General features: G+C 55.5%; 1 protein-coding gene across 4 annotated transcripts in view; it reads right to left on the minus strand.

Moving 5' to 3' along the window:
* Positions 1-25,905, minus strand: part of LOC144936087 (protocadherin Fat 1-like) — a 109,526-nt gene that overhangs the window by 64,289 nt on the left and 19,332 nt on the right. For all 4 annotated transcript variants that reach the window (XM_078862923.1, XM_078862924.1, XM_078862922.1 and 1 more), the window contains exon 2: positions 9,190-12,499. In XM_078862923.1, coding sequence (XP_078719049.1) covers positions 9,190-12,463 — 3,274 coding nt within the window. In that variant the 5' untranslated portion in view covers positions 12,464-12,499. The remainder of the gene's footprint in view (positions 1-9,189; positions 12,500-25,905) is intronic.

The raw sequence follows: 25,905 nt of genomic DNA on the forward strand, positions 1-25,905 counted from the left end.
TGTGGGCAAACTCCCAGTGGGGCGACGCAGCCCTCGCTCACAACCTCGGGCGCAGAACATCGCAGCCACAGCCGCGCCAGAGCGGGCACGGGGCAGGGGCCATGGAAAAATCCTCACAGCGAGGAGCCCGCGGAGGCGGCAAGCGCCGCACCTCGTCGGGGCCGCGCGGAACAGCGTGCGGCCGAAGCGTGCTCGCGGCGATAATGACAGACCGTTTTAACGCCGCTGTGCTTTAGAGAAAATCCGCGCAGCTACACACTGGGCCAAGCGTAGTGATGAATACTACCCCCCAACCCCCAACGCTCGCAACCTCTAACCTATAACCCTGCGCTCCTAAACCCTGACACTCTACCCCGAATCCCCAAATATTCTAACCTGTGACCCTGCAACGCTGACACCTGTGCCCAGTAAACCCCAAACTTCCCCCCCTGACCCATCCCCACCCCTCAACCCAGAGCCACGTCCTCCGATAGCCGCCTGGCCCCAGTCGCTCATCGAGTCTCCCCAGCTTGAAACCCCCCGCATCCCACCAGCGGGCAGAGCTCAAGCGTGGCTGAATCAGTGCCACGGCTCCAGTCTGAACATACGGCCTGCAGCGTTTGGCACTTACATTTCACAGTGAACAGACATGCACCGTATCAAAATGTAACTGTTATATAGCAAGTGAACAGTAAACAATTGACATTACAATTAAAAAAAATGTTAAAAGTGCCAAAAACCAAGAAGATGATTGCCACCCCCTCTTCACTGAAACTCAAGCCTGAGAAACCGTGTTCACAAAAAATTTTAACGTTTACCCAGAAACCCTCAGCGAGCCCTCCCAACGTGTTTTTACTCGGGGAACTTTCTCTCAGCGCGAGAGCACGCCGACCCCCGTGATCATATGGCAAGGTTGTTTGCATTTTTAGAGATTTGTTGATTTGAACTTTGCATTTCCCCTTGACCACCTAGCAACTATTGCAGGCTCAAGCATTTACCACACCTTGAAAATCCGTCATTTCCAGGCAAAGATAAACACGGACATGGCGCAATTTGTTTTTGCTCGGTTTGATTGCTATCACTGTTTTTCATCCCTACGGAGTCCTGAGCCAGAGTTGAAGTCAAATTTTCGTCTTTAACTAGAAACAAACTCTGCAGGAGTCTCTTCTCAAGGGAGACCTGGGTTAGACAAGTGTACATATTCAAGTCGTGGGACCCTTTGATAATGTGCCTTTAACACGAGGATGCCTTTACTTGTGACGAGCACGCCGGCAACAACGGCGTCAGCTCTGCGCGATATCAGCGCGTGGCATCAACGCACGGAAACGCGACGAGCAGGAGCGAAAACGGCACCCTGGGCCGGCGAGGCGGTTGGTCCCCGCATTGCAGGCGTCTTGGCGCCGGGCGCCTCTGCGCTTTGCCCACGCCGACGGCTGCGAGCGGCCCTCGTCGAGGGCACGCGAGGGAGGGCTCCACCTGGCACCGGGGGGTTTCATCCCACGATGCCACCTAAAGGGCACCGGGCTTTGCGAGGCCGAGCGATGGAGCCGCTCGTTGCGTGGCGCGGCTTCACCCCCCCTCGCTTCCCCCGAAAAATGTGGAGATGAACGGAGTAAGGCGGCCGACTCTTCCTGTCATGCGCCGCGCACCGCATCGCAAATCTTTTCCGTGTGTTCGCTAAACCCATTGTTCATCGTGTCCCGGTACAAGCTAATCCGAGTTAAATGTGTTGCTATATCATCGGAGTTATTTGAAGTACAAATACATCCATGAAAAAATAATTGGCAGTGGTGTATGAACCAAAACTGAAAATAGCTTTCACTTCCTTCAAAAAGAAACATATACATAACTGTAAACTAGGACCCATATCTGGAGAGAGAGAGTCCTTGCCTATAATATCTGGCTGTTCTCCAGCACTGGTTCAGGCAAGCCTGACTCTGCAGGTGAGAGAATGTATGTCGAAATGGGTCCAAAGTTTGCGTGTAATGAATCAATGCTACCGAAATGATTCACTTCCAGAATGGCGTGGGGATGATGGATTGCGTAATATATTTGAAGTGGACAGATACATGAAGGAGACGTATCGTCCGATTATTTATTTTCGACATTAGGCAGTTGTTTACGGCAAAGGCCCTTCTCTGCACAGCCAGTCAGAATTCACCAATCGGATGCTCCAAACAGGCCTTGGGTCCTCACCGTTAGTCACCCGTCTATCTGCAAGGGCCACGGAAACGGTGCCGTGGGCACGGTGTTTTGCCTCCCGGCGTTTTCCTTCCAGGTGTTATTTGAGAGCCGATTACTAAATATGGCAAGGTGGCGTTGCCAATACGCTGATGCTGCCCTTGCAAAAAAACCACTGGTCCGTGCCGCTCTAATGAGACTGTCACTCACGGTTATTTACAGAAATTCTCTCTCGCTATTACTGCACAGACAAAGGCGACTGTATGGGAATGTCCCGGTAGTGCACGCGCTCCCGATTGAAAACGCAGACAACCCCCCCCCCCCGGGCGCTGCACCGTGTGTGGGCCGCTCGTGCGGGCCGCCGGTGATCCCGGACGCCGTGCACCCAGACCTGAACGACGTCAAAGGCTTAGCGGGAACAATGCGAGCGCTGTTCCCCCGCGCGAGAGAGAGCGCCCCGCGAGGACGGGTGGGGGGGGTGTAACGGCGCTCGCCCTGAGGTTCGGCAAAAACGAAAAACGTGGAGGTAAATTTGCAGATCGCACAGCAGGGAGTCGAGGTGCGAGAGAGAGAGAGAGGAGCGCTCGTCAGCTGGACGCCGGGGTGCTCGCAGACTCTGGTACGAAGAGGACGCGAGAGCCACGCTCGGTCGTTTGGAATCTGTCGCCTCTCCAAAGGGGGGCCATGGCTCTGGGCAGCGCGTGCTTTGAGCGAATGGTCTTCTCACATGGACTCGTGATTGTGTGGATCCCGTTTTGCTGCGCGTCTGCCCAACGGAGGCGGCGGGTGCCGCTGTCCTGCTAAATTTGCTGGCAAACCAGGAAGAAAACTCGGCACACGTCCGTCGAGAGTTTGTCCGTGAGCAGCGATCGCCCGTGGGGTCCCCGCTAGCTGCCGTGGGTCACGACCCCCCTGGCACGGCACAGAATCAGCCTGTGTCACCAGCTCGGCCCCAACTTAAAGTCTCGGTGGTAACCGTCCGATATGAGGAATGGTGCCAGCGGCCGCTTATGACCAGAGCTCAACATCAAACTTTAAAGTGTCCGTGGCTGCAGTGGGCACATTTTTAAATGTGCCTCTGTGGCTGCAGTGGTCAACTCAGGGGCCTAACGTCGATGTGGCCACCTGCGTGAGAGCGGCACGAGCCCTGGCAGCAGCGTGTGGTCAAAGCGGGCTCGAGGGGAGCCAGCGACCCAGCCATGAATATTCACAACGAATTATTTGATTAGGCCTAGTCCAAGCAAAGGGGGCCGTCGTCAGACTACGCGCGACTGGCTGACGCTAATGAGAGAGCGGCGTAAGCCAGTGCCAATCGAGTAGCCGCGGAATAAAAAAAATCCAATGCTGGGAAATGGGCCGCGGTCTGCGGCAGCGTCGTCGTCACCTGGGACTGTCACGTGCCCACAAGGGCGCCAATTAGTGGGCGGAAAACATCAGCTGACAACTATCAGCAATTACTGAACGACCCTTGTCCTGAAAATGCTGCAAACGTCACGTGCAGATATAATGTAGCAACAACAAAAAATCTTGACTTGTTTTCTTGACATGGCATGAATATTAGTTACGTAAACGAGAATTATAACAAAGTTCTAACATTTGCGCGAGCCACATCAGGCAAGAAAACCACAAAATCTGCAGTGGGTGGGGGAAGTAAGGTGGCAGGGGCGGGCACACGGCGCACAAAGCGCACAGAGTGCCCGCACCAAAGAACTCTCTCTGCATCACCTTCCGTGACCCTAACAGGAGTTGCTAATTGTTGGGATTAAAGACACGACCGGTGGGCGGCGGAGGCAAGGATGCAGAGAAACCGCACGAATCAAATTTGCCAGAACGTTCGCTTCACAACGTTAACGGTTTTGACACGCACCATTTACCTGCCTGTCATAACACTGTCTGGGCCTACATCCGCTGCACACCCAGTTTCCTGCCACGTGCGATCACAGCCCGACGCTCGCGCTCGACCAAGTCGCGGAAGCAGCCCACGCCACCGGCTTTCCCGCTCCCCGCGCAGCGTGACCACGGGCCACCTCGGAGAACCCCTGGGCCCAGCAGCAGTGATTGGGCCCCACCATGGAGGAGTTTGCAACGCACCGCTCTCCGCTTGACAATAGATTTGTGGGCAAGGGATATTGCCGAGCTTGTCATAAGCAAATCGCGTTTTAGCCATCAGGCTACAGCCCTCGCAGTTAACGATACCTAAGGAGTGACTCGTGGCTCTATCCTTGCACTAAAATCCAGCCTCCGGAACTTTCTCTCCTCCGCCTTCCCCTCTCACAGGACCTCCATGTGACCTGTCGTGCGCTGTAGGCCTCTCCTCCTTTTCCTCAGTCACGTGCTGTCCCAGCCATCACCCACATCCTTCTCTATAACCTCCGGTCACAGCGTGTGTGTGTGTCCCATCTCACGCTTAGCGTCTTGAGATGCGTTTACTTGTAAATGTTAAGGTGTTTGATCGCACAAGATGCATTGCATTTGCTCAAGCAATGCAACCTGGGACCAGTTTTGACTTTACTGCATCTCATCAGCAAAGGGAGCCACAGTGGCGAGATGTTAAATACCTCGCCTGGAATGCAGGAGGTTCGATCCCGACCCTGATGCCCGAATATATTTGGAGTCCATGTCTCTCTATCTCCCCGTGGTCATGTGGATTTTTCTCCAAACTTAGAATCAACAGAGTATTTGGCTGCTATAAATTTCCCCATGATAAGCCACTTCGTTGAGCTATCATTTGTGGGCAGGTTACTTCTGAAAAAGAGCTACATAGCTCAGTGGGCCTTGCCTGGTAAAATAAAAAGAGTTTATAGCATCCTTTATTATTTTTTTTGGTTGATGTAACTTGCTAACCCGCCCCTACTGGACATCTGTAAAAAAATAGCTTCGTAGTTCAGACTACTCCAATATAAATACACATTCTGGTTCTATTATACTGTAATACTTAAAAAGCAAAAAAACTAATTAAAAAATGCATTGAAAAGAATCACAAAAAGTGAATTCGGTGGAAAGAAACATGATCAGAGGCACGCTCTTCTGTGGAAGCATTATCAATAATATAGTGACGTAGATCGACTGGCAGAGCAGGGGACACCTCGCTGTGAGATTATGAGTTCACATTCCGGCCAGGGTTCATTGAGCCCACTGCTCAGTTGGCCATAGGTGGTGAATTTGTTTTTTTTAGTTTAGGTTCATTTTAAAGTGTGACCTGTTAACCCAAAGTTACAAACTCCATCCAAAGAAGCAGCATTTCCAGAAGCGGAGAGGAAATTCCCCAGTGCGAGTGTGAACAGTGCGCGTTCCGCTTCACCGGCACGGACACAGGCAGAGTGGTGCACCGCGTTCGAAGCTATGCCTCATTGGGGAAGCTGAATGACAGCAGAAGACGAGGAGATGCGAGTGTCACGCACAAGGCGAGGTGTGTGACGGACACGACGGCGTGTGCGACACACTCGCGTCCGTTATTGGTGTCAAAGATCCATCCGTTGTTAGCTTAAAAACACATGCGCGCGCACACGCACGCACACACACGCACGTACACAACAACAACAACCGCCATTCGCCACTAAGTGGCGGTGACGTCACCACGACGCTTGTGCCAGGCCATGTGCACCTTGAGGCCACGTGAAGTGTCGAACGCCCGCTGGCAGGAGGTCACGGGGCAGACCCAGGTGCCACGGGTCGACTGACCGAGATGACCGAGATGACTGGCTGATGCACCACCTGTGCCCCCTACTGTACCAACTTGCTGTGCTTTAGCCACCCGGCGCTCCGCTCGTTGTTGTGAGCGTCGCTCCTCCGCCCTCCGTTGTTGTTGGAGGGCGACTGCCTCCAACTGCCCAGTAGCGTCCTTCACGAGCCTCCTCCACTGAGGCCGATCTTGACACCGCTGGTACCAGTCATCGGCAAGTCCACTCAGCTCCACGTCCTCCTGTACCACATCACTCCATCTCTTCTCTAGCCCGTGCCGCGCCCGTTTAGACCCCTCGATCCGGCCGAACAAAAGCTGTTTAGGCATGCGGTGGCTGGGCATGCGGGCTACATGACCCAGCCAACGCAGCCTTGCCTGCCGGAGGAGCTCACTGATGGGACTGTGCCCAGATCTTTCAAGGACTTGTGAGCTCCTCACACAATCCAGCCTGGTTAAACCCAGGATGGATCGTAGGCAGGCCAGCCTAAATGTTTCCAACCGGCGAAGATGCTCCACTAGGGGGGTCCACGTTTCGCAAGCGTAGAGAAGGGAGGGAATGACCGTGGCCGAGAAGACCTGAAGCTTCGTGCGGAGCGACAGACCAGGTAGCTTCCACACAGCGTTACGCAAACGATGAAAAGATATTGCCGCTCGACTGATTCGGAGTGAGACCTCTGCTGATAAACTGGAGCCGATCATAAGCACACTGCCCAGGTATGGGAAACTCTCCACTCTCTCCACAACTGCCCCATCACCAATTGGGAGTTGTGGGGGTGGAGTGTCCGATGGTACAAAATACCCAGGCAGGTGCTTAGTTTTGGTGGGGCTGATGGTAAGGCCCCACCTCTTAGTGGCACGCTCCAGTCTCAGCAGCAGCGTCTCCAACTCCTCTTCTGAATGAGCAGCTATTACCAAATCATCGGCATACATAACGTGGTTGACCAATAGGGAGCCATCCCTTGATCGCACCCGGGCGTCGATCAGCCTCCCATTATATCTGTACCAAATGGAAATTCCCCCGGTACAGCTATTGAAGGCTTCACGAACTACGCAGTCGAAATAAATGTTAAATAATGTGGGAGTCAGAGGACATCCCTGTCGCACCCCACGCAATGCAACTGGCGGTGGGCAAACGTCCCAATGCGGAAACATTTCCTGAAAAATACTCGGCTGGGGTTACACGCAGCAGCAATGTCATCCCCAACTGCGAAAACTTGGCAGGACCCTCATTAAAAACGTTGAGGACTCAGTGAGGCTTTCCTGGGTAAACAAGGGTCAATAATAATACTACTAATAATAGGATATCTGAGGAAATCCAACCCAACTCCGCTCAGGCACTGCACGCTGCTCGATCAGTGCCACCGAAGGTGTGCCCCTGTATTACTGAGCATGTGTTTGGAGATCGTAGCCTCGATCCCGACACTGACGCCCGTATACATATGGAGTTTGTTTGTGTGTTCTCCCCGTGGTCGTGTGCATTTTTAACAGGGTCCTCCGCATTTTCCCTCCACATTTAGAAAAAACAACAACACGTGTTTGAAGAGCATTTGGCTGATAGAAATGTCCACGTGATAAGCCCCTTTTTGTTGAGCTATCATTTGTGGCCAGGTTGCTTCTGAAAAAGAGATATATGGCCGAGTGGGCTTTACCTGATAAAAGAAAAAAAAAGTTTTGAACAGTTTATAGTTTAGTGTAGAATTGCGTGGTGGGATTGCGGGCGGAACGGGCCACGTCGCCGCGTGGTGACATGGAGCACGAGATCGTGTCGGCCGGCGCACCGTGCGTGTGCGCGCGACCGTCCCCCCCTTTGTTGCCGACCAGAGGGCAGCTCTTCACATCTGCTCCGTAAGAATCGGGGTTTGGCACCGATGTAGGTCACACACGTTTTGAATTGGATCTTTTAAAAGTACACGTATTATTTTTTAAAATAAAAAAACAGTAATGTGGTTTCCATCATCGCCATGCGGTGTCGAGACGGGGTGGAGAGCGGCCAAGCCGCAGAGCGCATTCCCCCCCAAAACGCGAGATTTTAACACCTCCAGCACGGCCGCACCCCAAAAATAAAAAACCGTTGGGAGTGAGCACAGGCGGGAACGACTGGAATGCAGCGAGCGCCGGGTGAACGTTTAACGCTCATTTATAACAAAAAAATCGTGATTCGTAGCGAGGCCTTCCCCTCCATAAATCAGCAACGTCAAAGACACGGATCGTCGCTGGGTGTGCCCCACCCCTGGATATTTCAACAGCGGCCGCTGTGCGGACGATAGAAACAAAGCCGCATTTAAAAACTTAGATTTTTTTTTAACAACTCACATGAAAGAATGATACGGTTTGAAGTCCAGCTGTGCTTTTGGTCAATTGAGCTTTTGAAGTTAAAACGCTTAAATAAGTATAACCCGTAAAAACAAAGTTTTTCACTATAAATCCTTTATATGCGTGGCAGCGAACTTAATATAAAGGATTTAAAAATATATTCGCCTGTGGAGGACGCGGGGATCGATCCTGCGACCTTTAGCATGGGAAGTGAAGGCGCTACCAACTGCGCTACTCCGCCACGGCCTGTGGAGGGGTTACGCTCTGGGCTCTTATACTGTGACGTTCAGCCAAAGCGATGAATGAGTTATATTTGAATATATGTAAAATATTTTTTTTTTGCCTAAAAAGTGTACAATTTTGGGAATTCACGAACATGAATTGTCTGTCACAACGAGTCTGTGTGGAAAATGTCAGCTCGATTGGATCACGGGAAGTGGGTTAAAAAACGAGCGAAAGATTTGCACGGTCCTAAGCAAGCAAGCAAGCACGCAAGCAAGCAAGCAAGCAAACTTAATATAAAGGATTTAAAAAGTACACATTTTGTGAGCAAAAAGCTTCTAATCGTGCTGCTTTGTGACAGAACGCCTTCAGAAGTGGATGCACATCGACAATCAGGATTTTCAACTTGCGGCACAGTTTAACATCAAAACAAAAACCGCACGGCAATCTACGGCCACCTCGACAGTGATGGTTCGCTCACTTGTGTTTGACAGCATATACAGTCGACAAATTCTCACAAATCGGCAGTAATACACTCAACGCACGAGCAAGCATGGTGACACACGCACGCAGGGGGAACAAACACACAGGCGAACAAACACCAAGGCAATAATGGGAACAATCCCCCACTGTGGTCAAGGTATATTGCCCGAGGACCATGGTACAAGGCCAAATATGTCCATCAAGCAGCGGTAATTTCCTTCAATAAACACCGTCGTTCATTCGTGCGAGCACGAGTTCTGGTCAGCGCGCACGTGGGCCGGGGCCCGCCCTCGTCGTCATCATCTCGCAAGGCGCCCGCGCTCACTCACCAGTCTCAGGGTGGATGGAGAACACGCCCAGGCCGCTGCCATCGCGGACGGAGTAGCGCACCTCTCCGTCCCGCCCGGCGTCGCCGTCCTGCGCCGACACCGTCAGCACCTCGGTGCCGATCGCGACGTCCTCGCGCACGGACGCCCGCGCCACGAAGCTGGAGAACTCGGGGGCGTGCAGGTTCTCGTTGACGTCCACCACCTCCACGACGAGCGAGCACGTGGCGGAGAGCGACGCGGGCCGCCCCTTGTCCTTGGCGCGCGCCGTCAGGTTGTAGAGCTCGCGGCTCTCGAAGTCGAGCTCGCGCGCCAGCCGCACGACGCCCGACAGCTTGTCCACCTCGAAGGCGCCGTCGCCGTCGTCCAGCAGCGAGTAGCGGGCCTGCCCGCTGGCGCCCAGGTCGGCGTCGCGCGTCTCCAGCCACGCCACCACGGTGCCCGGCGGCAGGTCCTCGCGCACGCGCACCTTCGAATGGGGCGGCACGAACTCGGGCGGATTGTCGTTGACGTCCTCCAGGAAGACCGCCACCGTCGCCGTGGAGGAGAGGCGCGGGTCCAGCTCGGCGCGGTCGCTCGCCTCCACCGTCAGGTGGTGGACGCTCACCGTCTCCCTGTCCAGGGGGCCCACGACCCGCACCACCCCGCTCTCGCCGTCGATCTCGAACTGCTCGTTGTAGGTGAGGAGACGGTAGGTCACCCTCCCGTTGTCCCCGACGTCCCTGTCCACGGCTTCCACCTGGATGACCTGTTTTCCTTGCTCGGCATTTTCCGGGATCGTGACCGAGTACGCCGGCTGGAGGAATTCGGGAGGGTTGTCGTTCACATCCAAAACCTTGACCAGCAAAAGCCTCCACGATGACTTTTGCAAAATTCCGAGGTCGTAAGCCGTGATGTTGAGCGTGTGAGCGTCGCTCTGCTCCCGGTCCAGCGGCAAGAGCACTTTGACGCGCCCCGTGTCGCCCTCGATGGAGAAGCAGCTGTGGTCGTTGCCACCGGAGATGACGTACACCACCTTGCCGTCGAAGCCGCCGTCCGCGTCCGTGGCCGTGACCGTGGCGACCGTGGCCCCCACCGCCAGGTCCTCGGGCACGCTCGTCGGAGACGGGAACCCCTCGCCAAACTCGGGCGCGTGCCAGTTCACGCCGTGGACGTCGCCGAAGGCCTCCGCGCCGAGGCGGCCGCTCCGGTAGCGGCCGGTCCGCAGCAGCTTCTCGGCGAGCGCCTTGGCCGCACCGGTTTCCTGGCACCGCAGGGTCAGGACGCTGCCTTCGCTCGCCACGGTGAGGTTGATGAACATGGGCCCGGCGGCGTTCTCTCCGTCGGTGGCTCGGATGCGCAGGCTGTAGCTGCCGTGGCCGGCCGCGTCCGTCAGCGGCCGCCGCAGCGACACCACCCCGGACGACGGGTCCAGCGCGAACGTGTCCGGCTCGTTTCCGGAAACGAAGTCGTAGCGGATTAGCTGCATCTCGTCGGCGTCGATGGCCGACACCGTGGCGACGTGCTCGCCCACCTCCAGGTCCCGGGGGACGGTGCCGACGCAGGCCACGCGCTCGAACGCCGGCCGGTTGTCGTTGAGGTTGCCGACGGCGACCGTGACCAGCGTCTCCGCCTCGTGGCGGTACGGTGAGCCCCAGTCGGAGGCGCGTACGCGCAGCGAGTAGACGCGCAACATCACCTCATAGTCCAGCTCGTCGGCCGTGCTGATGACCCCCGTGAAGGGGTCGATGGAGAAGGGCAGCGGCTCCTGGTTGGCGATGCTGTAGGTCACGTAGCCGTTGTCGCCAGTGTCCAGGTCGGTGGCGAGCACCCTGACGACGCTGCTGCCCACGGGGACGTTCTCGTTGACGACCGCCTTGTACGACGAGTGCTTGAACGTCGGCAGGTGGTTGTTCTCGTCCTTCACCTTGACCACGACCCTCGCGGAAGCGAGCCCGGCATTGGTCGTCACCTCCAGCTCGAACACTTCCGCCTGCAGGACGTCGAGCGGGGCGGCGCAGGTGACGAGCCCGGTGTGGGCGTCGATCTCGAACCTGGCGCTGTCGCTGCTCGCCTTCAGGTGGTAGCGGAGCTTCGGGCTGTGGGGCGCGGCCCGGACGAGGGCCACCTGGCTGCCCGGCGGCGCAAACTCGCTCAGGTGCACCTTGTACTCGCTCTTCTCGAAGCGAGCGTCGAGCCCGTGACCCCGGGGGCCCCGCAGGGTCACCACCTTGCCCGCGGAGAAGCGCGGCGGCTGCCCGCGATCCTTGGCCTGCACGGTGAGGTTGCGCCCGTGGGGGCGGCCGTCCCAGTCCACCTCCCCGTCCGCCTGGATCCAGTACTCGTGCGCCCCGGGCGCCTTCACCACGCGGAACTCCCCGAGCGGGTCGCCCGCCACGACGGCCACCGACGCGATCTCCCCGGCCTGGCCCGCGTCCTCGTCCGTCACCATCAGCACGGCGTAGGTGGCGCCCCCGGCGGCGGCGGCGGACGACGGCGCGAGGGTGGCGGCGGCCGACACGGCAGGGGAGTGCTCGTTGCGGCGCTCGACGCGGACCGTGAGGCGCGCCGCGCTGCTCGCGCCGCCGCTGCCGTACAGCTTCGTGCCACGGTCGACCGCCAGCACCTCCAGGTTGTACACCCGGACTTCGGGGTCCAGCCGGCCCGTGAGCATCACCACGCCCGTGGTGGGGTGGACGGCGAATACGTCCGTCCTCTCCCCGAGGCTGAAGTAGTACTCGCCGTTGGTGCCGACGTCGGCGTCCGTGGCCGTCACCCTGGCGACGGTGGTGCGCAGCGGGGCGTTCTCCCCGACGGTCACGGAGTACGAGGTCGGAGAGAAGAGCGGGCGCAAATCGTTGGTGTCGAGCACCTGCACGAGGACCTTGGTCCAGGCCTCCAGGTTCTCGCTCCTCACCGTGGCCTTCACCGTGAGCAGGTGCCGGTCGCTCACCTCGCGGTTCAGCATGGCCGCGTTCCCGCCCTTGGTTCGGATTCGCAGGAAGCAGAAGTCTCCCACCGTGTACTCCTCTACCTTGAAGAAGTGGTCGTCGTCGCCGGACACGACCTTGTACTTGACGTCCCACGAAGCATCGCCGAGCGGGACGCCCATCATCTCGCGGCTCTCCACGTACGTTTTGACGGCGGAGTTCTCGTAGATGGTGGCGTTGTAGACGGGCCGCGTGAACTGGAGGCGCAGGGGAACCGCGGAGCCGGGCGCCTCCGCGCGCCACGCCCCGCCGAGCGCCACCAGCCAAGAGAGGAGGAGCAGCACGTGCATCGCCGGCCCCCACGCCATCGCCGCAACCCCGGCAGGTCGCCTCACCGCCAGCGCCTGCGGAAACAAATGCGCTGTGAGACGCGGCCACCCGAACGTCGCCAAATACGCTCGCGTCTCGCGCATTAACACGTAGCTACTCGCCATGTAGTGAATACAGATTTGCGTGTAATTTAATTAGGACAACAAAAGATGATACATATTCCCCTGACTTTGCGTCGGCCCGAGTCTATTATTTTTGCAAGGTCAGGCAGATGGATTTGGAGTATTCATCATCAATCCTCCCGCAGGCAGCGTAACTTGCAGTCCTGTTGTCAATCCAACGCTGGATGAAGGCCTCGCCATGCCGAGTCGGCCGTGGTGGTTGTTTGACCACACTTCACCAAGCTGGTCATTGTGGGTTGGAGAAGACAGCAGGAGGAGGACAGGATTAGCTCTAATTACACTCACCACTGATGTTAAGTTTGGCCAGGAATCAAACTAACATGTTGGGGGTTCTCGTGCCAAACCACTCCTCCACCACTCAACACATATATATTGTGTGTGCGCGGGGTTTATATATGCGTGCCACCACAACGGCGGTTTTCGAGAGGGCCGCCTGCGAGCGGCGTGCAGCATCATCCCACGAGATTCCCTGCGGTCCGTATGAAGCTGGGGGGTGGGGGTGGGGGGGGTTGCGACAAGACGCGCGAGGGATTCACACCGGGCGGAGGCGATCCCCCGGCTCCACTGGGCACGGCGCCCGTGCGCTCACAACCACGGCGGCCGCTCGTAGCGGCGCCCCACCATTGGCGATGCAACGTCCAACTTCCGGATATCCGTGGAAAAGGGCTTTACAGCTCATCGGATTCCTCCAGTATAGATAAATATTCAGATTCAACAAACGGTCACCACACGTTCGTCGGTAACACCGTGTGTGTGGCCGTAATGGAAACAAATGTAAAGGAGGCAACGTCTTGGTCGCAGGAATCCATAGCACGTAGCATACACATGGAGAAACAATATAATCAGATGCATGTGCCACGAACATAACGATCAATATGAATCAATGAATCCATGCGCCACCACAACGCCTCTACTGCTCAGCACTGCGGCGGTAATGAGATTTAGATGGGGAGCTGTTACGGCGGCTCAGTCCAAGAATCGATTTGCTTGCATAAATGACAGCGCTGCGACGGCTCCCTCGTCGTTACAATCGTTCAGCTGTTCCCCCACAAATTGAAGCGCCCCCACACCAGGTGACGAACGTAACGTGTCAGGTCGCGCCCGGCTCCCACGGGCCAGCGTGTCGCGGTGGGAGGCGGTGCCCCGCTCTGTGTCAACTCATTCCTCATTCACTGGATCCGCACGGGGAGCGCGAGCGCGACAATGGCTGCCCTGGCAGGACGCGCCACCTGTTCCCATTCACCCATAGCGGCGTGCTCTGTCAGCACAAAGGCACTCTCACAGCCTGTGCAGACCAGGTCACGGACAGAGACAAATATCCCCCCGTGTAGCCTTAACAAACTTTTGGGACAAGCGCTGTTAGCGAGCACCAAAGAAGGCCGGCATGGGACACGAGGGGGTGGGTGGCTAACAGCACGCCCGGCCGCCTTTGTCTCCCCAGTGCCGATGTAGGCCGAGTCGACCTAGGGGAGGGCCCAGGTCCAGTTCAGAAATTTGTCACTGATCTTCGCTGCGAGCGGGAATTGAACTATTTGAACTCTGGTCGCTCGGTTCGTAGCGCTGTGGCGCTAACCACTGAACTGGCGCTCCCCACAAGCGGATCACACGCACCCACGCACACTGCACAACACTCCTCCGAGTCTCACACCTGGCCTCTCGCGCGCCATTCAGGTACCAGGGAAGTTAACAAAGGAGATGGGTGGAACACTAACCCACAAATCAGATAAAAACCAGCACTTATGCGCTAATGGCAGACGTACAAAACTCTTACGGACCCCTTTCTTCGTGAATCTACGTGGGAAGAAGAGAACCCCACCAACGGACCTCCCGTTGAGGCCCTCGCCGGATGACGGCGACGTTTTAAATTTGCGGCCGTGCCATGCGGCACGGTCGCTGCGCAATGCCAAATTGATTGCGGCAATTAGCGGGCATGCGTTTCTTGTTTTGCGAAGGCTGTTAAATATATGAGCATGGTGGCATGCGATGTTAACGCACTTCGGTGCACTTACAGGGCTCCGTAAGTGCAACAAAAGACATCTCTTCTAAGCCATAATGTGGCCGGATAAACGAAATTGCAGATGAGAGCAGTGTCGTGTCAGCACAACTTCCTGTTATCCGCAAATTGTACTGGAAAACACGTAATTTGTATCATTTATTTTATTTAAACTTGTTTACTCATAAAAGTCTGAGTCTCAAGACTCTTTTTCAGGACCATCCCGCCAAGTTTTCGCAGTAGGGGGCCGATGACTGACGTGCGAGTAAGCCGACTTGCAGAATATCTCGTTCAGGACCCCCGATGATCTGTGCCAAAATGAAAACACCCAAGGCGGGCTTGTCGATTCATCTCACGAGCGATGAGATCAGCCAAGAGTCCAGATCGTGGAGATGCCGGTGCTGCGTACTTGGTCACCCTGCACCACCCTTGGAGACCTGGGGGCAGCCCCCTCAACAAAACAGGTCACGGCGGCTCACGGGAAGTTCCGCTCTCGGCCAGGTGGATCAGCAGGGCCACTGCATCTGACAATCAAGTACAACTCGACAATGGGTAACCGCAGGCTTGCACAGTGCATACATACAGCAGCTCAGTAGCCCCACGTCCGTACAACCAAACAAACGCACTCCAATAGACATGGGGCTTTTGCAATGGACGGGTGATGGTGGCGGGCGTGTCGTGGCGCGCACGCTAACGGAAACACCGGCGTAGTGCCCGGGGGCGAGCGTGGGCGGGTGCGGGCGGGCGGGCGCTCCTCCACCGCTCCCCCGACCCCCAGTGCCTCTCCACCCCATCGCACGCTCCTACGCACACCCACAACCCCACCACCCCATCCATGCCGTCAAACACGCTTGAGAAATTTTCTCATAGAAAAAAAATGCGCGGGATGACAACGCGGGCAGGAAACTGCGTGTCACTTTTCACGCCGGACCACCGGTTAATATAAATGGAATGGGACATGAATCACGCTTGACATTTTTAATCAATGTTTAATTATTGACTCACTTACCCTGCTTCTGTCAGTAAAGAGGCAATCAAGGGAAGGGAATGTCCCACACGGCAAGTTACACTGAACTAAGCCGGCGATCAAACTCATCGTGGAGCAGTGGGCAGACTTTGTGTGTCTGGTGCTCCGCTTCACCCAGTCTCTAGTTGAACAACGCAAGCCAAAGTACACTCGCCCCCGACGCCAGGCATAACAACGCAACGTTAATTGCGGCCGTGGTGGAGCGGCGGTGCAGCGGTTAACACACAAAACTGCAAACTTGGTGACCCGAGTTCGATCCCAGCCAAGGTTGATGTCAGTGGCGAGTGAGAACCGAACCGCTTCCTTGTTCCCCTTTCCCCAACCGGCACTGCCGAGCGTGGTGAAGTATGGTCAACAACCCCTATGACTGACGTGGCGTGGGGAGGCCTTCATCCAGAAATGGATTTACAAAAGTTGTGAATTATTAATATTTACAAAAAGAATCAGAATCTTTATTCTAGAGAAATCCAATGAACTATGAATCTCTTTTCACAGATGTCCAAAGATGATCACGACCACAATAGCGCAGCTAAAAAACTGTTTTTTGCACATCAATCTCAACATCTAGTGGCTATCACGGCGAATGCTGATGCGACCCCACCACACCGACACCCGAGACCCAAGGCCCAGTCCGATAGAGCCCCAAAATCCGGGCCGAGTTTTCCCCATTTGTTACCAGAAGCCACCACACGACCCACCTCTCCCAACCGCTCTTCCCGATTCAGTATACTCCGCAACTGTCTCTTGCAATGCCCTGTTCTAGACTCGAGACATCGCTTACCCCATCTGCTCCCGAATACGTAGCATGCTCAGCATGTGCCGATGCCCAAAAGCCAGAAGCTTTGTAGACCCTTTGTCAGGGTCCAACTAACAATAACTATGCAACAATATGTATCGTTACAAACATCCACGTCTTAACAACACAAATATTACCTCTACTTTCGTTCTAAGAGGAGCATTACAGAAATTACGATCACAAATCCATCATCAACTACGGGTTGGTAGATGCCATTCGGAAGTGTCCACGTAAGGGTGGGGGGGGGGGGATTCGGGGACGAGGAGTTTGTTTTTAGCGGAGCAGCGACTCGCTTGTGCAAGACACACACTACCGACACGGCCTCCCCGTTCCCCGCCGTCACCGCCTCCGCCGCCACGCTCACCGCGCACGGCGTGGCGCTCTGCGGGAGCAGCGGGAGTAGCGGGATAAGCGTGCGAACGCACACGCTCCGCTGCCGGTGGGACTCCCCCGTCGGACTCTCACGGTAACACGAAGCTCCGCTTCCTGCGGCACAATAAGTCCATCTCGGGTGTCTCGCCGCCTCGTCCGCTGCCACCGAAGCAGCTCCCACGACGACGACAGCAACCGGCGGCCACTCCTTATGTCGTGGCACGGCCACGGAGCTACGCCGCCGCGGCGCGAGAGAGTTGGGGAACATCCGTGACTTGGGCGGCATGGCGACGGCTCGAATGCCGACTCGGGTGCCTTTCTGTGTGGAGTTTGAAGGCTCTTCCCCTGTTCTGCGCACGGGTTTCCTCTGGATTTTGCGGCTTCTTTCTCGAGCTAAAACAATCATACGATGTAACGGGCATTGGTGGAAACATCCCAATGCAGAATAGCTAACTGAAAATTAGTCAACTGGGATTTCACATCGCAACATCGCACTGCCCTGCTATGAAAAAACTTGGCAAGGGCCCGCGAAAAGCTTAAGTGAGGCTTTCCTGGCTAAACAAGCCTAGAATAAATAATAACATGAAGTTACTTGACACAAGAGGTATTTGATCGGCCTAGGCCCGACTTGAAGATTTTCACGTGGGGGGAGATTACGGCAGCAGCGTGGGCCGTCGAGTGCACCACGACCATCACCGCGGCTGCGTACACGGCACCTGCGGTTCCAGCGCTGCGGCCGGCCCGTGCAGCCTGTGCAGCCCGCTGAGCGACGTAGAGGACACTCGATCGCGCGCGGTCTCACTGGCGCACCCTCGCTCGCTACACTCCCTCACGCCGCCTCCCCTCTCGAGGCGAGCACCACGGGGGTTGAAGCGCACGCGTTGTTGACACCGAGTAATCTGTGCAGTTGCTGGGCGTGTCAGGCAAAAGAACGTCCACGGTGGGCAACCACGGCGAGTACAGTGGGAGAACCCAAGGACAGGCAGCGAGAGAAGCAAATACCACAGGAATTAGGTACCGTGGATTTTTGGTTTCTAAACAGACTACGAATGTAAAACTACACGCACAGCTTCTCCTCACCCAAATCACTCAACAGTGTTCATCAAGTCCCAGCCTGCCCACTGACGCAGCACAGAGACTGCCACGAGTCCCGGAGCCGTCGGCCCCGGTGACCCGACTTGACCGCGGCGCTGCCACGCAGGCCGAGTTTCTCGTCTCCAAGCCATTCGCCGAGTGAGATGCGGGCGACCAACAACCTCTCAAGGCACTCCTTCGCACCAGTTGGGAGGGACGAAACGCATCGCGACAACACTGCCACCGAACCCCGAGACGGAGCTCGGCGCTTCACAGGCCTTCACTTCGCCCGGCCGCCGAGAACGCCACCGCTGCACGCGGTTGCGCGCTGGCGAAGAGGGCCGGGAGCGGCCGCAGCCTTCACCGTTCCCACCGGGACATGCTCGCGGCCGCCACACAGCGGGGAGTGGCGGCGGTGGTGTTACGAGGGCCGAGCGCGTGCCCCACTAGCGCCGCCGCAGCTCCGCTCTGCTCCACGTGAGGGGGGGAGGGGGGCGAAGCTCCCACCCAATGCGCTCGCACATTGCTATTTGTTACAACGAAAGTAACAACAAATAACAACCCCATTCGTCAAGGATTGTTCAAATTAAGTGCGTGGAGAGAAAAAAACCATTACAATTCATGTCACTGTGGTCTGCTGTTGATTGAATCGATTGATAACGGCGTGCGGAGCGGAGCGCGCGCCAAGCTCGATCTGAACGCCCGAGACGTGAAGGGCGCCCGAGCGCTGCAGGGAAATCCCTCCAAGGGTTGAAGCCCCGTCGGGGCCCCAGCCGATAACCCCACTCGGCGCCCTTCCACCCTGCCGCAGCACGGAGGTCAGCTCAACTACTGCTGCAATGCGCACGATTGCCAGGGAGCCCGTGAGCCGATAATCCCTTTCAATCGTTATTTCGCCCCAAACAGCGAAACCGCCGCAACGGTTTGAAGCGCCGGCTCCGTGAAAGTCCGAGAGCTCGGCGGCACTCATCTTGGCACGGAACCCACGGGAGCCGTGGGAACCGAGGGCGACGGCGCAAAACTGCAGAATGACCACTGCGGTGAAATCGGGCGTGGCACACGCGCTTCGAAATGGGTTATTCACGGCTCATCGTCCGCGATCGTGCGCGCCACATTTATAGAAGACGGCACAAAGGAACACCGGAACATGGCCCACGGGAAAGAGGCACGGGGGGATCGTGACGACGTCCAGCTGCACGAAACGGAGAGAGCAGCAGCAGCGGCGGCGTGAGGCACCGGTGAACGCAGCCACACGCTCCGCAGCGAACCCATCTCTCGCGCAAACACACGTCCCTGGGAGAGTTTGTGCTATTTTTCTCTTTTAGATCATGACAATGGTCCGTTGAATATCCAGGAAAGCCTTGCCAAGCACAGATATACTTTCACGAATAGGTTCCTACATTCGAAGCTAAAACTATGAAACTAAACTATTTTTTTTATTTTACCAGGTAAGGCCCACTAAGCTATGTAGCTTGATATGATAGCTCATCAAAGTGGTTTAATCGTGTGGAAATGTATAACAGCCAAATACTCAAAATGTGGAGGAATAAACCAGAGGACCCAGAGAAAAATCATTGCATGTTCACAGGGAGAGAGACATGCAAACTCCAAACAGACGGGCGTCACGGTCGGGATCAAACCCACAACGTCCTCCATACCAGGCGAGGGAGTTAACACCTCGCCAACGGCGGCGCCACATTCAAATGTGTCAACAATCGAATTCTCAACGTGTTTTGCACGTGGGATGAAAGCCTACGGAACTCGCTCACACGAGATGACAACGTTCAATCACTCCAACTCAGAGGAGAACCAATTTGTGCTTCACGCGCGCCTCCTGGCCTTGTGACAGCCCAGCAGGACGGGACTGTGGCAGCTCAAGAGGGAATCTACACGATCCACAAATCCTGCCTCCTAAAGCACCGGCTTATAAACGTTGCACGGCCAAGCCCAAAAGCTGTTAACAGCATCAATTAAGGAAGAACCTTCTGCATTGTAAACGATTATGCGGTTTAGCCAATGACAGCATGATTAAAAACGCGAATCGGATTTAACGCACGCGGGCCAAAACGGAAAAGTGGGAGGGGTGAAGGCAGAGCGTACGGGGGTGAGGGGCGTGGATGGGAGGATGTAGAGGGATTGGGAATCAAGACGCGGGACGTGCTGGGGCAGCGTGGACATTCGACAGGAGGGAGACGCACGATGGAAGTGGCCGCAGTCTTCACCACAAAACGGTCCGCGCGGTAAACAATACCACCAACAAGCGCAAGCGTGCGGTTCGTCACGTGTCCGCTTACACGCGGCATGGTTTCGCCAAGTTTACGTCGCGTCAGCTGTTAACGCAGGAATCCGGCATTTCGGGCTTTCGGGCTCACTGGGACCCTCCTGCAGTAATAAACTCAAACTGAAAGGCAGCATTGGCAGCAGTCGTGACCAGAGGACAACGCTCGCTGCCGCCCCTACCGCCCCTGTCGCGCGCGGGGCAGCGTGCGACCGTTTGTGCAGGGGCAACAGCTGGGCCGCCCCTTCAACCGTGCCCAACCGCCGCGGCGCGCACGGCGGATGCCTCGAATTCCTCGCACCGCTCCCCTGCAGCCGGGCCAGGGCTGGCGGTGGCGGCGCCATGGCGGCTCCCAGCCATCGACTCTGCGAGCGCGTTCACACGTCGCGAGGCCGAGAAGATCGCGGAGGCCTTTTGCACCGAGGCGTGGCCAGGTTATTCTCGTGCCGCTGCTGCCGCAGCTCGACTATTCTCGGGGAACCCCGACCGGCACTTGAGAAACCGTTCGGCGCTCGGGCTACCGGCACCGAGAACGTAGTAAACCATCCCCCGCAACCAAAATAACAACTTCGGAAAGAGGAAAAAAACACAAAGGAATAAACGTGTGAAAACTAAAATAGACATTAAACCGAGCCACACCGTGATGAACAGCGTTCGCTACTGATGCATGGGGCATGTGTATCCAACGAAGACAGCATTCTAGACTCACAGAACTTGTTTTGTAAAGTAACAACTATCACGATTTTGGTCAAACACACTCATTATACACGCGAATGAAAGGATCCGTGAGAATGGCTGGGCATTACACACGTTCGTTAGTCCATGTCAATATTACGATTGCGTCTGCCGAATTCGTATAGTATTAGCCATGACCTGTGAATCTTGATAACCACGACGTCTCTTGTGAAGAAAAAGCCGATTGGAATGAGTGGAGGTTTGGGTGGCTGCCGTGAGCGAGGAATGTCCGTGCGGGACACGCAGCCGTCGGGGACCCTCATGAGGTCCACACATTCCGTGGACTTTGCTTTGCCCGGTGTCAAAAACAGCAGCGGTAGCAGGGTGGCCGGCTACGCTCGTAAGCCTAACGAGAAACATTAAACCTGTGCTTGCGATTTGCTACAAGTCAATGGCAATATGGGCTATGCGAGAGGAAGGCTTGAATTTGCGTGCGTTTCGTTTACGATAGATACCCCGTTTGTTAGCTGTGCAATATTCCTCAAGGATCCAGGCACTCTTACTCTGAAATATTGATATTTTTGTCTTTTGTTCTTGTTGCAGCCGCTGTGCTCACGCACCACTGATCTATCATGTAAGATAGCCAGGGAAGTGGCGACACGAGATCATACGCGTAACAAATCAAACGCACTCGATGCACTGCCATTTCTGCCGATACTTCATTGTCCAGACCAGCTGGTGTGTCGGGTGCATCACGGCTCCAATCTGCGTACAATCCACAGGCCTGCTCTCGGAGCTGCCGGTCCGTGAGCCGGCGCGTGGAAGACAAAGGGGGGTGGCAAAAGTGGCGAGATGTTAGTGACCTCGCCTGGTATACAGGAAGTCGTGGGTTCGATCCTGACTGATGCCTGGATATTTAAAGTTTGCAAGTTCTTCCCTTGTGGTTCGCGTGGATTTTTCTCCGGTTCCTCCAGTTTTTCCCTCTATATTTAGAAACGTGCGTTTAGCATATTTGGCTGCTGTAAATTTCCACATCGAGCCAATTTCGTCGTGCGATCATTTGTGGCCAGGTCGCTTCTGAAAAAGAGCTACAAGGCTAAGTGGGCCTTACCTAGTAAAATAAAAAAAAACTTCACAGTTTAGTTCTTAGTTTAAAAGCAAATTCCACGTATTTTACAGGTCCTGTGAGGATAATCGGCCGAGTTAAGGGCCGGCTGGGATCCCGCTCGCATTCTTTCCGTAGCGAGTGCCGCTTCACCACAGCAGCAGTTGTGACGGCACGGATCTCACGCCGTTAGGCGCTGGCGTTGCCGGTGCCCAGGCCCCACACGGCCACCATCTAAACCAGGGATCGGAAACCAGAATAACAAGGAGATTTTTTTGTTCAAATTTCTTTGAAAGAAACCTCAATATTTCAAGAGCCACAATGCACTGGTGTGGGTGAATACGATGCGGCGGTCCTTAACACGAAACATCACGAAGCAGTCCTTAAAGAGCCGCGTGCAGCTCCAGAGGCTCAGGTTGCTGACCCCTGACCTAAACGAAGCGAGGGCCGATGGGAATTAGGATCAACTGCCCATCTGCTCGAGCCAATTCAAACAGGATAAAACCTCGCATGCGCGTCCGTTTGCTTTCTGCACATATATTGCCCAGCTTAAACCCACACGGGATCCCTCACTTAATTCACGCATGCATTAAGCAGCGGCCCCTTTGTCAATCCAATGCTGAGTGAAGAAAAGCTACCACCCGCACGGGTCAGGTGACGTGGGGGGTAGTTTGACTATACTTTCACCGTGCTGCTGAATTCAGATTGTGAATTGGGGAGCACAGATATTCTAATCTCATGTCCACACCTAATATTCCAGCCTTCTCCAGGTGTAGAGTTAGGGGAGTTGCTCGGCCGTATGTGGTGGTGCTTGTGATCCGTACGAATTCTTGGGACGTTCCTGGGGTTTCGAACTGGTCTCTCCCTCACAATGATGTGCTCACTGTACAATGGCAAAAGGAGAGCTCAGAGCCACACCGTTGCCCTAGGTTTGGCCTGAAGGTCGGCTGAATGAAAGCACGCGAACAATGCGGAGAATTGTACGCACATTGATAAGAAGCTGCCCGGGTGTGCGGAATCAAAAGTTTCCTGGCCCCAAGTCACACGGTGGGATTCTCAACGGGCAAAGGAGCGGAGTTTGAACAGCCGGTGGAGAATGACTGGCGGCGACTACGGCCGCAGTGATCGCAGCTGCGGCCTGCAACGGCCACGAGGAGCCGCACCTCACGTCTTCTACCGTCCACGGTGTAACATTGTGTAACGGTGTGTAACGTTGTAACATTGTGTAACAGTGTAGCATTGTGTAACGGTGTGTAACATTTTGTGACGTTGTGTAAAGTTGTAACATTGTGTAACAGTATAGCGTTGTGTAACATCGTATAACATTGTGTAATGGTGTGTAACATTGTGTAACATTGTGTAACGGTGTAACATTGTGTAACATTGTGTAACGGTGTAACGTTGTGTAACGGTGTAACATTGTGTAACATTGTGTAACGGTGTAACGTTGTGTAACATTGTGTAACATTGTGTAACGGTGTAACGTTGTGTAACGGTGTAACGTTGTGTAACGGTGTAACATTGTGTAACGTTGTGTAACGGTGTAACATTGTGTAACAGGCTCCTGTTAATTAACCAAACATAATTTAAGTGGAATGTGGTGTTGGGAGTTCAGTCAAAACATCTGGGTCCCCCCACCCCCCCCCGTTTCAGAATTCGACCTCGCCTCCCGTGGGTGACAATCAACGCTCCCGCGTGGCGCTGCCAGACGTGGCGCCGCGTGGCCGCGTCTTGGCGCGACGTCCCGTGCCCAGCGTCCACACGAGAGCAGCGCTCTCCCGCGGCGTGGCACCCAGGCGCTCGCCACCATGCACACGCGTGTGCGCATACACGCGTGTGCGTACACGTGTGTGAGTGTGCGTACACGTGTGTGCGTGTGACCAAGTACGCCTGCTACCGTTCACCCCCCCCCCCCCCCCCAGATGAATTGTCACAATATGAGGTTCCAAATCGGGGTTGCGATTCTTTTGTCTCATTGCTATCGCCCCGTTAATATCTTTCTGCTTTTAGTTCACAGCGCTGTTGTAAATAATTGGCTGTCGTATTGCATGATTCGCGAGTGCAGGAATCGATCTTAATCAACGATGCTGCGATGCATTGCTACACGCTCAGCGCAAGCGCCCCAGGGTTACGTCCACAGTGACACGTCCCTGTTCGTATGTGACCAGATAACCGAGATGAGCTCTGTGCGACACTGCTGCCGATCAGCAAACCTATCTCTATGTGCCCTCGTGCAGCAGTGGGCAGCAGCAGGAGAGACAAGTCAAGAGACGCCCACTGTGCAGCAATGTGCGGCGCGCCTCGTTTGGCAAAGCCGCGGCTTCACGTTGTGGACGAGGGCATGGCCGTGCTTGGGCTTGGTGAAAGAGCCGACTCAGGCAAGCTCGTCACACGCGGCACGTGTTGGACTTGCTGGCGACACGCTCTTCCGTACAGCACCAAGGGCTCTGCTTTTTTTTGGATGTTTGTTTAATTGCCGCAGGTTTGCATCGCTGTCAATTTAAGCTCCTCGAGTGGAAGCACTTTAGCCGCCGCAAATAATTTCTGTTAACAAACGGAAAGGGGTCAGGGTTCGGCTCTCCACTGACAGCCGCCGATGAACAAGGCAAGGTGCTGGTTGTTGTGAACACGGCAAGGCACTCGTTGTTGTGAACAAGGCAAGGCACTCGTTGTTGTGAACCTGCCATACTGGGTCAGAGTTTTGGGTGCAACTTTGCGACCTGACTGACGTTGGACCAGTATATCCATTTCCGCTCAAAGGTAAAAACCAGCATTGCAGGAGCATGAATGTCTTGTCTCACAAGTTCACTTGACATCCCTGCACCTCGGACAGCGATTGCATGTTTGGCCAGTATGTCGCAGCCACGTTCTATGGCATCCACAGGAAGGGCTCTATCAGCAGTCCGGCACATAAAATACTGCGAACACGTTCCGACTGATGGACGCGAAACTCAAGTCGCATGCGCGCTGCCAGGTTTCATAAAGTTCCGTTTGCAAGCGAGCAGATTAAATAAAGACATAAAATGTAATTGGACAGATGAAGCCGACGATTACTAATGAGCAGCACGTCCCAAGTGACGTACATCAATCTACATTATATCAAAGCACCGCTCCCCCTCCATGAAAAGAGGTCACGGCCATTTTCAGCGATTATTACAGCTAACGAGCACTCGTGATGATCGCGAACAATGCGCGCAGGACAGCGCCGCATTCAACGGCGACGGAGGCTGATGGCCGCCCATTGACTCGCGGCCCCTCTGAGGCCACGATCTTTTGTATGCCTAAACAATGCCACTGATTAACAAAAGCCGGAGGATGGCAGCAAACCGATCTTGCCCCGGCCGCGCCGGAGGGCTTCCACGCGCGAAGGCGTGTAGCCGCAGCCCTGCCCCGACCAGGCACGCGTTCACAACGCGTGTGTGTGTGCACGTGTGTGCGCGTTCACGTGCACGGCGTGCGCACTAGAGCCACCGAATCAGAGGTGGCAACACCGTGCGGAGCTCCCTGGCCCTCGGTGGTTCTGTGTGCACAAAGCTACGTTTGTTTACGAGGCTGCAATCGCGACTCTGAGAATCGCGAATGCGCGCCGGGTTGAAACGTTCAGGCTGACCCCTTTGCTTCTCCGTCAAGTTAGCATTGCACAAGAAGCTGAAAGGCGCAGGGAGGAACCAAACGGCATCGCTGCAGATTGGCTACAGATGAGACGGATTGATCTGGCGTACAAAGGCCTGCCGAAGCACAAACTCGGCACTGGCTGGTGCCAGTGACATTGGGGGGGGGCAAACCTCTGTGAACGGAGCTCGACAGTAACGTAATGCCGTTGGGCGCATGGTGACAGCCACCATCTAACAGCATGCGGTAGAGGAGCAGCTGATGCGATTACCGCCCTTCCCCAGCCCGTAGAGGCTGCAATAATATTCGATCATTTCTCGACCTCCTGTCGGAAAGCCTTCGCCTCTCATGGCACTGGAGCCGCTA

Source organism: Lampetra fluviatilis, chromosome 15 (genome assembly GCF_964198595.1).
Source record: "Lampetra fluviatilis chromosome 15, kcLamFluv1.1, whole genome shotgun sequence".
Taxonomy (NCBI): Eukaryota; Metazoa; Chordata; class Hyperoartia; order Petromyzontiformes; family Petromyzontidae; genus Lampetra; species Lampetra fluviatilis.